This window comes from Vitis vinifera, chromosome 7 (assembly GCF_030704535.1).
Source record: "Vitis vinifera cultivar Pinot Noir 40024 chromosome 7, ASM3070453v1".
NCBI classification, from domain to species: domain Eukaryota; kingdom Viridiplantae; phylum Streptophyta; class Magnoliopsida; order Vitales; family Vitaceae; genus Vitis; species Vitis vinifera.
The window spans coordinates 18757552-18769717 of record NC_081811.1 but is presented as its reverse complement, the minus strand read 5'-3'; the positions used below and the strand labels follow the sequence as shown (position 1 = coordinate 18769717).

The window sequence follows — 12166 nt, the reverse complement described above, 5'->3', positions numbered from 1 at the left end:
CTCTAGAATTCAAGAATCCAATGTTTTAAACATTGTGCAAATCGGATCTGAAACGAAGAAGTTATGACCATTTGAAGATAACTGTGTAGAGTTGAAGGACCATTTTAAAATGATTTTGAAATTCAACTTATGAATTCGAAATCCAATTCCCCAATTTCGAATTCACCCACTGCTACTTTGATGTTTCACGTCCTTTACATCGGAAATTGCATCTAGGGTACTCGAATTGCCCTAAATGGGTCCCACACGAATATAAATCACCATTTTATTATTTTTTTAGTCATTTTTAGGTAATTATTTTGTAATAAGCGGCCAATGAGAGTGTGTCACATGTTAGGTAATTTATTATATTATATAAACTCTCTTAGTTCTAGGGTTTAGATATCTTAGATCTCTTTTCGAAGAGTTGAACATTGGAGGTAGAAAAAGACGAGAACTTTGGTTTGTTTTCTTTTCTTCTTTATTAAATATATTGTTTTTCCTCATTTTCTCATCTTGTTCTTGTCTTTCATGATAATAAAATTAGAGAATAAAAAATAAAAATAAAAATAAAAAACTTAACATACCTTGAGAAGACCTAGATTAAAAGAGAAAATTGAGAAGAAATGTATCTGAGAAAGTTGGGAATGCAACAACGAGGCTTGCAACATGAGTGTGAATGTCTTTAGAATTCATATTGTGAGGGTGAGGGTTGAGAGTGAGGTGAGATCATATTTTTGGGGTTTCAAATATTCTTATTTTTACCATTCAGAAAAAGAAAAAAAACCAAAATATTTTTACTTTTTCTATTCATTAAAAAAAATTAAATTAAGTAATAAATAATGAAAAAGTAAATAAAAAAACAAACAAACGAACTACTTTTTCATGTGCATAATTATTTGCCACTAAATTCATTTTACTTGAGAGTTTTATACATTATGAAGTTGATTTGAAGATAATGTACACAACAAATGAGTAACATGAATTCAATAAAGATAGGAGCAAAAAAAGTCTAAGAGATAAGGTATCCAACCTTATCTTGACTGATCAATTTTAGAAGGTAGAGGAAGTACAAACCATCATGGAACCTCTCGTCGAAGTATTGAAATTGGTTTATCAAGATAAAAATCCCACAGTGTCAATCATTTATGAAGCAATGGATAAAGCTAAATTGTCTATCAAGGCATCGGTCAAGCAATAATAAAAGTATTGAGAAGTCATTAATAGAAGGTGGAAAAGTCAATTGCACAAACATTTGCATGTTGTAGGTAATAAAAAAATTCTTTATATATTTGTTATTATTTTTTTTCAAGTACAAATTATTATAAACAAATCATTATTTAACTAATGGTAACATATTTTTTTAAATCCAATGTTCCAATATTCAAAGTATTTCTCCAACCATCCGAAAATTAAAATTGGATTAAATGAGGTTATCAAGAGATTAGAGCCAGATTTGGATAGACAAGAAAAAACTATTAACAAGGTATAATAATAATTTGTGACCTTTATATAATACATTTTGTATATATAATGTGCATTAACAAAAAAAAAATGTTAATGATGTAGGTGAAATTATTTGTTGAAAGTCAAAAAGAATTTGGAAGTGCACTTATAAAGAAAGCAATAAATCAATCTTCTCCAAGTACTCAATACATTTACTTCTATTACAAATAAGAAATTATCATCATTTTTTTTGTTAAATATATCATGGTGATTAATAAGTATGCATTTTCTTTATTATAGCTAAATGATGAAACAATTATGGCGATGTAGGTCCACATCTACAAAAAATTGCTATTAAAATTTTAAGTCAAACTTGTTCTTCATCAGGTTGTGAAAGAAATTGGAGCACATGGTCATTGATTAACACAAAGTTGTACAACCTTTTGGCAATAAAAAAGTTGCATAAGTTAGTTTATGTGCACTACAATATGCGACTTCAAGCTAAGAATTTGATGCAAAAGCAAAAAAAAAAAAAAAAAAAGATTTTTACAATCCAATTGATCTAAATCATATATTTAATGATGATGATATATTAGATGAGTGGATACAAGAAAGAAATGAGCCTATTTTATCATCTAACAATTTAGATTGGTTAGATAAAGGACTTCTCCTTAATGAAGAAGATAGAGAAACAATTCATGAAGATGATGGTGCCATAAGTCATAGGGTTGGTAAGCGTACAAGCAATACTACACAAGAAAGAGATATTGATTCTCGTCATGAAGGTAAGGCTTCTAGGATAGTTTTTTCAAGTTCCAATAGTGATGATAGTGACAATAGGGACAGTAAAGAGGGTGGTGGCACTTGTGAGGGCGGTGGAGGAGGTGATGGCACTAGTGAGGGTATTGGATGAAGTGGTGGCACTGGTGGTAGTTATGTTAGTCAAGCAGATCCTGACATGTCATGGGCATGAGGAGATGAAAATTATTATACCATACAAGATACAAATCATGGATATAGACCAAGGATATGGGATTTGGAAAGACTAACTACATTTCCCAATGATGATGATTATTCGAGTGGGCATGATTATCATAGATTTGATTATCACTATATTGATGAGCACTTGCATACTTTGGTATATGATCAAGGTCGTATTTCAGTGGAGTAGATGGTAGATCATATCACAACTTTAGAGACCGTGCTAGCTCTTCCAATACTTTTAGTGGAAACGATTTTAATCAATTTCCAAGGATGCATATGGAGGGATATTCAAATACTGGAACACAAGCTAGTGATTCCTATAGATATGATCAATCTTCTACTAGCAACAACATTGCTTATCGAGGTTTTGGATACTATTAATATGGCATTGAGCTTGAAAAGTCATATTTTCCTGATTATGGATCATCAAACCAATCATTTCAGCCAATATATTCAAGTTATAAAAAATTCTTTCAACTATATCCTCACTATGGGAATTATTGTCCTAATTTGTATACTTGTCGTAGGATTGATAATGATGATTTTGAGTCTCCTCATCATTCAATATGAAATTGATTGTTGTATTATATGTCTTTTAGTAAAAATGTTATTATATTTGAAATAAAATAATTTTAAATTATTAACTTTATAATAAATAACTTTCAACGAATACTTTTATAACTATTTAAATAATGTTAAATATCAGAAAATTTTGTTTTATTAATTTTTTGAGCTTATTTAATTATACCTATTTTTATGATAATTTACATAATATTTTTATTATTTTTTGAATTTTCTAATTAGCTTATTTTATATATCGTCTAATACCAAGTCGATATACTAAGACCCTTCAAGTTAATGACCAATATTGAAACTTTGAACCATGAAAGTATGGCCTCGGTTAGAGGTGGTGTGTGGGAGAAGATGACAATGAGGTTAAGAAGATGGTAGTGCATGGGTATCCTTACTAGAGATGGTGTGAATGTTGGTAGTGTGGGCATGTAATGACAAGGGAGGTTCACCAATGGTGGTGTTTTCGAGAGTAGCACCGATAATGGTATGGATTGATAGTGGTGACTAGCAAAGACGGTGATATGGATTGTAGATATGTCACCAAGTATATGGATGAGATAAAAAATAAGAGAGAGAGAGAGAGAGAGAGAGAGAGAGAGAGAGAGAAAGAAAGGATATGGGGGAATAAGGGGTAAGATAAAAAATAAGAGATGGGACAATTGTAGAGAGTGGTCTTTAGGATTTTGTTTTTATTTATTTATTTATTTTGGGTGCCTACACTAGGCTTTGACACAATATGAATATGACCTACCAACATGAATTACCACCATTAAGTTATACGATTCAAAATTCATTTATAATATTTCATTTTTTAATTTTTCTATGTATTTATTCCAAAATTTGAATAAAACTAGGACAAAATTTCAAGATTAAAAAAAGTAAGAATAAATTTATTTACATTTATAAAAAATGAAAAATATATAAAAGAAATATAATGTGATATTTTTCTTTAAAAAATCTAAAAATAAAGTAAATAATATGAATATTATTAAATAAGATAATATAAGTTATAAATATTATAAAAATATTAAATTAAGTTCAAGTTGTCTAAAACTTGGACTGAGTCTAAACCAAATTGTGTTGAAATTAAAAAATAAATAATTAACACTGAGACCTTTCAAGTCAATGACCAGTATTGCAACTTTGAACCATGGAAGTATGGCATCGGTTAGAGGTGGCGTGTGGTAGAAGATGATAGCGAGGTTAAGAAGATGGTAGCACATGGGTATCCCTACTAGAAATGGTGTGAATGTTGGTGGTGTGGGCATGTAATGACAAGGGAGGTTCACCAATGGTGGTGTTTCCAAGAGTAGCACCGATAATAGTATGGATTGATAGTGGTGACTAGCAAAGGCGGTGATATGGATTATAGATATGTCACCAAGTACATGGATGAGATAAAAAAATAAGAGAGAGAGAGAGAGAGAAAGAAAGAAGGGATATGAGGGAAGTAAGGGGTAAGATAAAAAAAATGAGAGATGAGAGAAAGAGATGGGACAATTACAAAGAGTAGTCTCTAGGATTTTGTTATTTATTTATTTATTTATTTATTTTAGGTGTCTACATTGGGCTTTGACACGATAAGAATACAACCTACCAACATGAATTGCCCCCATTAAGTTATATGATTCAAAATTCATTCATAATTTTTCATTTTTAAATTTTTCTATGTATTTGTTCCAAAATTTAAATAAAACTAGGACAAAATTTCAAGATTAAAAAAAGTAAGAATAAATTTATTTACATTTATAAAAAATGAAAAATATATCAAAGAATTGTAATGTGATGTTTTTCTTAAAAAAAAATCTAAAAATAAAGTAAATAATACGAATATTATTATATAAGATAATATAAGTTATGAATATTATAAAAAAATTAAATTAAGTTCAGGTTGTCTAAAACTTGGACTGAGTCTAAACCAAATTGTGTTGAAATTAAAAAAAAAAAATAATAATCCAATCTCAACTTAAATATAAAGAACTCCATTTGTGCTCAAATTGGAACTAATAAAAATGTTAATATTTGTGTCTTAGACATGAGGAATGAGTCAAACTATTACCTTTTGCATGCATATGTTTTAATTACATAAATGATATTTTATTAAATTTGGAAAATTATTCGATTTCAGTTGGACATGTGTAGTTGGGATTTCATAAAGATTTGAAATTTGGATTAATGGGAAATATTAGAATAAAAATAATTACATTTAAAAGTATGGCATACATTGACAGCCAAAGGATATTTTCGCTTTCACTTCCCTCCAAATGCTGATGTGGAATCACTATATCACCGCAACCGAACCGGCCTCCCCATTTTGTGCTGTCCGAATAAAGTCAAAACCCTATCCATACTCACCCTTCCCAATATCAACCCACTTGCGTCCTTTTTCCTCTTTTCCTTCATCCTCATCGTCTCCCACTCTGACACTCCCCACATCCATTGGAAGAACCACCGTCGCCTCTCATCGCATTCACCCTATTGTTGATGGACTATTGTCTTTCCAGAAGCACAGTTCTCTTCCCACACCTGCAAATCACTTCTTCGTATCATGCTCACGACTGTTTCCCGCGATCAACGACTCTCGCTTCTTCGAAATCGCGATCATCTTCCTTGGTGGTCGTAGCCAGCGCCGAGGCCATCAGCAGCCTCAACACGCCGCTCGAGCCGCGCTCCCTGCCGGGGAAGTTTCTCAGCGGCGTGCTGCAGAACCAGCGCCAGCTCTTCCACGTTGCGGTGGCCGAGCAGTTGCGTGACCTGGCGGATGATCGGGATGCTGCGCTTGCTCGCATGAATCTCAGCTATGGTTCCTCTTCTTCTTCGGAGTCCTGTCTTCACAGGTGGTTTTTTATTTTCCTTTTCTTGGCAACCAAACGGGTACTATTTCGATCTGTTGGGTTTTTGCTTAATTTTTTTAATTTTTTTTTTGGATGTGATGGATTTGAAGGATGAACTTAGATGTGGGATTTTCTGTTTGTTCCCTCTGAAAATAGTTTCTCAGCAGTTTTTTTTGTTTGACTGTTATGAACCAGTCTATTTCTTTGTAGTCCTGCCTTCACAGGTTTGTTTCCCTGTTTCTTTTCCCTCAGTGACCAAACGATTAGACTGGTGTTTATTATTTGAAGCTGTTTTGTGTGTTTTTATTTTTCTTTATTTTTGAACCATTTTATTTTATTTTTATTTCATTGGCTATGAATGGATTTGATATGTTTTGGTTTCTCTTTCTCTGGATCTGTTTGTTTAGACTGAAAATAGTTGCAAAGGAGATTTTTTTTTTTTGGAAATTCTTTTTGTCTGATCAAAGTAAATACACATTCACCACTCTTGTTGGATCTGAGGAAGTGTGGGAAAGAAAAAGGGAGAAATGGAAAATGGAGAAAAAGAAATTAAAATATAAGTTTCCGTTTCATTTTTCTTCGTATTTTTCATTGCAATCAACTAACAGAACTTGAGTATCCTCTTTTATTTGATTTGATTGTTTTTAGCGTGGAAAACCCAAATTGAGGAATCAGGATTTAATGTTTTGTTAATTTTAGTAGATGAATATGTGTTGCAGACCCTCTTTTCTTGGGCTTTCTGTTCATCATCTTGCTTTCTATACATTTTCTTTATTCGCCCAATGTAAAAAGGTTTGGGTAGATGAGATGAATATTTTATTAGGAAGATTGGAAACTTTCTAGATTTTTTTTTGGGTTTGGTTAGCTAGATATCTTGGATCTGATACTTTCCAGAGCCTTTATTGATTTCTGTTATTTATAGTTGATGTTATTTGGACATTAACCCTCTATGCCAAAGGCCCATCCCTAATGTAGTTATCAACAAAACAATAGAACAGGTATTTAATGTGCTGCTTAGTCAGAGTTGGCAATGGGGTTGATTTTGGTCTGCCCATGCTGCCACATTTGAACTCCTGATCTGTCTCTGGCTTGGGATGGAATATAGTTTGACCGTTCTCCATCCTGCCCGTGCCCTAGTGTAATAAAATGTAACATGTTATCAGGAAGACCCCCTCAATATTTCGACATATGAATAGCAGGGCTGCTTACAAGGGAGTTTGTGAGTTTTGGTTTCTTTCTATATACCAAAGCATCAACCCAATTGTTTTCTAGGTTGAATGAAGGAAAACAGCAAACTAAGAAATTCAAGCAGGAAACGAGATAAGAAAAAAATCATTTGCAACTTTGCTGATGGCAGATTTTCATTACTAAAGATTTTCCTATTTCTTATCAGAATATTGCATGAAGGACACTCCTTCACACTTCCTTTTTCTTCCTAAGGCTAAGTCTACAGTTTGAACTATAATATCACTTCTGCTCCTCTAGGCATCACCCACCTAATCCTTGAAGGAGAAAACACAAAAGCCAACAACCAAGCCATCTCATAATGCAAGGAGGGTAATCAACTGATTCCATTTCTCTAATTCATGCAATACACCAATTTGGCATAGAGCAATCTCTAGAGAGAACACAAATGCTGAGAACTTCAGAGCCATTTCACATTGCAGTGAGAGGGATAAACTGATTCTGATTCTCTTTTACACTCAATGCACTGCTTTGGCATAGAGCATCCACATTGATCAAATAGTCCACCATTAGGCATCTGTCTGTAGTCACTGTTTAGGAGTGCTATCCTTTTAGGCAGGGACCAACTCTCCTTTTCCAGAACTATAAAATGGTTCCACCATGGATAGATAACAGAAGAAACGCTATGAATAGTCAATAGAGAAACTTTCTATCCCATCTCTTCAAACAGCCAACAGAACAATGACTGAGATTCTTTGCAACATATTTCTTCATGTTAGGCCACTAGAATAGTTTTTGAACTAAACTATTGAACTTTTGTGTGCTGTCCAATTGTTGGGTCAGCATTCTTTCATACAAGTTTTTTGACATCATGTAATGACACTTTGGCTAATAGTTGCATGTCATAAAGGACACTGTCTTATTATAAAAGAGGTGTTAATCTGGATCATGTACCTCAAATAGATGAATCTCAGTGTTTTAGGTGAAATGCCTAGTGATGCCCAAGCTGCCCAAATGTGCACCTTTAATGTGCATATATGGCATATTTGTGTCAATGTTGCACTCAGTCAATGATCAGTGTGCACTCCTGCCCTAGTGAACACAAGCCTTGGCTTTTTCAGGATTTCTGCTTTCCAAAAATCTCCTGTTATCCTGCATTATCAATTAGGCATCATTTATCCTTTCACTGAAAACCACTAAAAACACCAAAAACATGTTAAATTACCAAGCAAACTAAGTCGACTGAAATAAATGATTAAAGGTCATGATTCGCACAAGAAATGACTTAATTGTTCTCATGAAAATAGTTATTTTTGCTGCAAATCATTAGGCAATCCTTATTCAGGTTTCTTTGGAATTTTCATATTAGTAAGAGCCCTTCTCTTCTCAATTGAGACTTTAATGGAGACTTATTGAAGTATGACTCTCAACTCAGCTTAAAATTCTTTTAATTTTAAAATTTGTTGTTCATGCAAGTTTCCCATCAGAAATAAGTAAATTGAATCACTATATGTAAATCCAGGATTTTGCAAGGTGTGGCCCATTTGTGAATTGTTTGTAATGCTGCAAGCATTATTGAATATTTCCTGGATCCAATTTATGTTTATAAAAATAAGAATGAAGAAAGCTCAGTGCCCAGAAAGAGTCTTCCTATGCATCTACTGCAATTTTCAAATCATAAAATGGGTTGTTGTCTTAAGTCCACTGGGAGCATCTGAATTCATGCACTGTGTTCCCTTTGATATTTTAGTCTGCTTTCTTGATGCCTATAGTTGAATATATTATTTGGTTTTATTCACTAACATTCTGATTTTATGAAGAAATTCTGTATCTTCCTGTTATTACAATTTTATATATGCTTGGATGACAGCTTGAGTAGGTTTGTTTCACCTGAGCATTTGCTTCAATACTGTTGGCTGAGTATTCCTTGATGCAGGCGTCAGGGAGGCCAATAGGGGAAGCCGTTGCATAGGTATTTGCCCAGGTGGCAATGCAAATATACTAGTCAAATATGCATAGAAATACCATGATGGGACTGAAACGTTTTATGTTCGAAACGGTTTGTTCAGTTAATGCTTATTCATTCAAACCAAACTTCATACTTCAAAGTTTTGACATACTTATCAATATTTCTTAACACCAGGAGGATTGCAGAACTGAAAGAGCGTGAGTGCCAAATTGCTGTTGAGGACGTCATGTATTTGCTAATATTTTACAAGTTCTCTGAGATCAGAGTCCATTTGGTCCCAAGGCTCTCTAGATGCATTTACAATGGCAGACTAGAGATATGGCCTGCAAGGGACTGGGCGCTCGAGTGCATTCATAACTTTGAAGTTCTAGAAATGATAAAGGAACATCTCACCACTGTCCTTGGCTGGAAACCAAAATCTAATGTCACCGAAAATTGGGCCACAACCCAGATCAGACGGTTCCAGCTTGGCCAAATCTATGCTGCTTCAATCTTGTACGGGTACTTTCTGAAGTCTGCCTCCTTGCGGCACCACTTGGAAATGAGTCTTGTTCATACCCACCATGATCTTCCTTCAAGCAATGTTTCAGGGTTCTGGTCCTATGGATTGAAGGATCTTTTCCTCGGTCCCAATTGCAGTTCACAGCCCACATCACTGGGAGAAGCCTCAAGTAGGCAGGAGGAAAAAGAGGAAAAAAAACTAAGGTGTTATGTCATGGGCTTTGACCCGGACACACTGCAGAGATGTGCAAAGCTGAAAAGCAAGGAGGCTGTGAATCTGGTGGAGAAGCATAGCTGTGCCCTATTTGGGGACGAGAAGACAGGTTTGCTGGAAACGGATGATGTGATCTCAACCTCGTTTTCAAGCATGAAGAGGTTGGTTTTGGAGGCTGTTGCATTTGGATCTTTTCTTTGGGACACAGAAGAATACGTGGGCAGTGTGTATAATCTGAAGGAGAACTGATTTAGAGGAAAGAGCGTTAAATTTGATAATAAATGTATGTGTGATGATCGAGTGGAAGTCTATTTTTGTATATATAAGAGGAGTTTCCTTGCTTTTGACTCTGCTTTGCAAGCCTTGGATGATTTCCAACCATAGTAGAAATAATGTACAGAAAGCTTTAATGGTAAATTGGTGACTGCTCTCTCTTTCTCAGAATTTTGTAAAGCTTCTTTTAGACATGGAAACTGTTTTACAGTCTTGTGTTCCTATGTTTGCTGGAGTCTTATATTTCTCAAATAATGCAAAAATAGGATTTGAATCTGTGTACCCAGATGATGAAGTTCAAGTGCATCTTCAGCTAGGGATGGCAATTCTCCTTGATTGACGGTGTTTGTGAGGTGTCAAGGTTCAAACATTTGATTAAATATGTCAATTCAAACAATCATGAATAGTAATCAGGGTTAAAGAGCATACTTCTAAATCAAATCATTAAATACTCGTCATATCGTGTAATTTGTTTAACTCATTTCATAATCAAATCTCATTTAATATTCAGGTTGAACTAAGTCATTCCATAATCAAATAGGTTGAATTAAGTCGTGTATAAGTTTATATAATTTATCTTTTCATCTAATATGTTTATGGTTCAATCTACTTATTTATGCATGGGCCGATCCATTGGCACTCTTTTCCCTGTAGTAATCACTGTAATGTGTAAGGCTTTGTTATGGTTCATTCCTTCCTTCGGCAAATCCTTAAGTAAATTTAAGAAGTCAAACATGAGTTAAATAGTTTAGAGTTATAATTAAATTAATTTATACTACTATTAAATAGGTTGGATCAAATTGATGTGATCAAAGTTAACCTAAAAATAATCCATTTATTAAATGAGTTATATAGATGGAATGAATTTGACCCGGATACAATTATACTTAATTCAAACTTGTGAAAAACATATTGAGTTTTAACTATGTTGACGAATCATATTAAACTTTGCTACCCCTATTTCTAGTTAATGCTTTTGTGATTTTTTGTTTTTTGTTTTGTTATTTGTCTATGGGTTAATTTCATTCACTTCCCCTTAGGTTCCAGTTAAATACATTTAGCCTTCATAAACTTGAAATTTCTAGAGAGGTAGGAACCCTAGCCACCTTCTAGAGAGAGTGAAGCCTACCCTTCTCTTGTGACCCACAGAGGAGAGTTCATGTGGAAAATCATTAGGTAGACGAGTTTTAAGACGTTTTTATCAGATGAGATTCAATTTGGGAACATCTAAATTGTAAGTTTGAACTTTCTAACTCTATATTATATTTGTTTTGTTTTTTGAAGCTAAATTATTCTGTTGCATTAAATTTAGAAAACCTTAGGGATAAATGCATACACCCTATTAATCTAGGGCTTTCGAGGTTCCTAATAAAGATATCATGATGTCTATCTTGAAAATACCTATTGTCATTTGTCTTAATAAAAAATGACTCAATCCATAGAGAATGTATGAACACCTTAAGGTCTCGCTTGTAGGTTAAAACAACTGAAGACTTTAACATTAGTTCAATATTCTCCCAAGGTTGAAAGCCCATATAAGGATAGTAGTTTGGTGAAGTTATGACTATTTGATAGTCAATATCGGAACTCACCATAAGTTTTGTTTAAAGTGTAACTATATATACTAATGCATTAATTATGGGAAACTCATCTCGACCAAGATAAATCATTCCTCCAATTAGAAAGTAATGCACTAACTTCAAATGAAATGCTTAAGTCTTTAAACCAATCATGAACAACATATCCACTTGTAAGGAATTCATGATTTGGGAATTCCGTATAACTTCCAATGCACCCAAATCATATATAATGCAAATGATACAAATCTTAACATTAAACATAAATAATGCATAAATATAGGATAATGAAAGGATAACCAAAATCATAATATAAATATTAATGAATTTCATTTATTATTATATTACGACATACTTTTAAGGGTTTTATCTCAACAATTTTTACATTCATAAAGTGAGGTTTTATGAATTGTTTTCCATGTAAAATTGTTGTGTCATGTGAGATTGATTTCTATACTTCATCTCTAATTCTTAAACGGAAATTTTAAAAATAAAATTTTGGGCTAAAAAAAAGTAACTACTTATCACTCCTTCAACGATATCCAAAATTTCAAAACCAAACCTAATCTAAAATGAATTATAACTTCTAAATGAAGTAATATGTAATGCTTTAAATTTTTTAATAAAACTT

General features: G+C 33.2%; 1 protein-coding gene across 1 annotated transcript; it reads left to right on the top strand.

Moving 5' to 3' along the window:
• Positions 1 to 5218: 5218 nt before the first annotated feature.
• On the top strand, positions 5219 to 10129 carry LOC100251038 (UV-B-induced protein At3g17800, chloroplastic). Its single transcript, XM_002272135.5, has 2 exons — positions 5219 to 5819; positions 9145 to 10129. The coding sequence occupies exons 1-2, from the start codon at positions 5467 to 5469 to the stop codon at positions 9932 to 9934; spliced, it is 1143 nt and encodes a 380-aa protein (XP_002272171.2). The 5' UTR covers positions 5219 to 5466; the 3' UTR covers positions 9935 to 10129.
• The last annotated feature ends 2037 nt before the right edge of the window (positions 10130 to 12166 follow it).

Excerpts from the sequence above, each read along its gene's own strand:
- LOC100251038 (XM_002272135.5), top strand. The coding sequence starts at position 5,467 with ATGGACTATTGTCTTTCCAGAAGCACAGTTCTCTTCCCACACCTGCAA. Across the intron at positions 5,820-9,144 it reads TCGGAGTCCTGTCTTCACAG|GAGGATTGCAGAACTGAAAG; the intron begins GTGGTTTTTTAT and ends TCTTAACACCAG.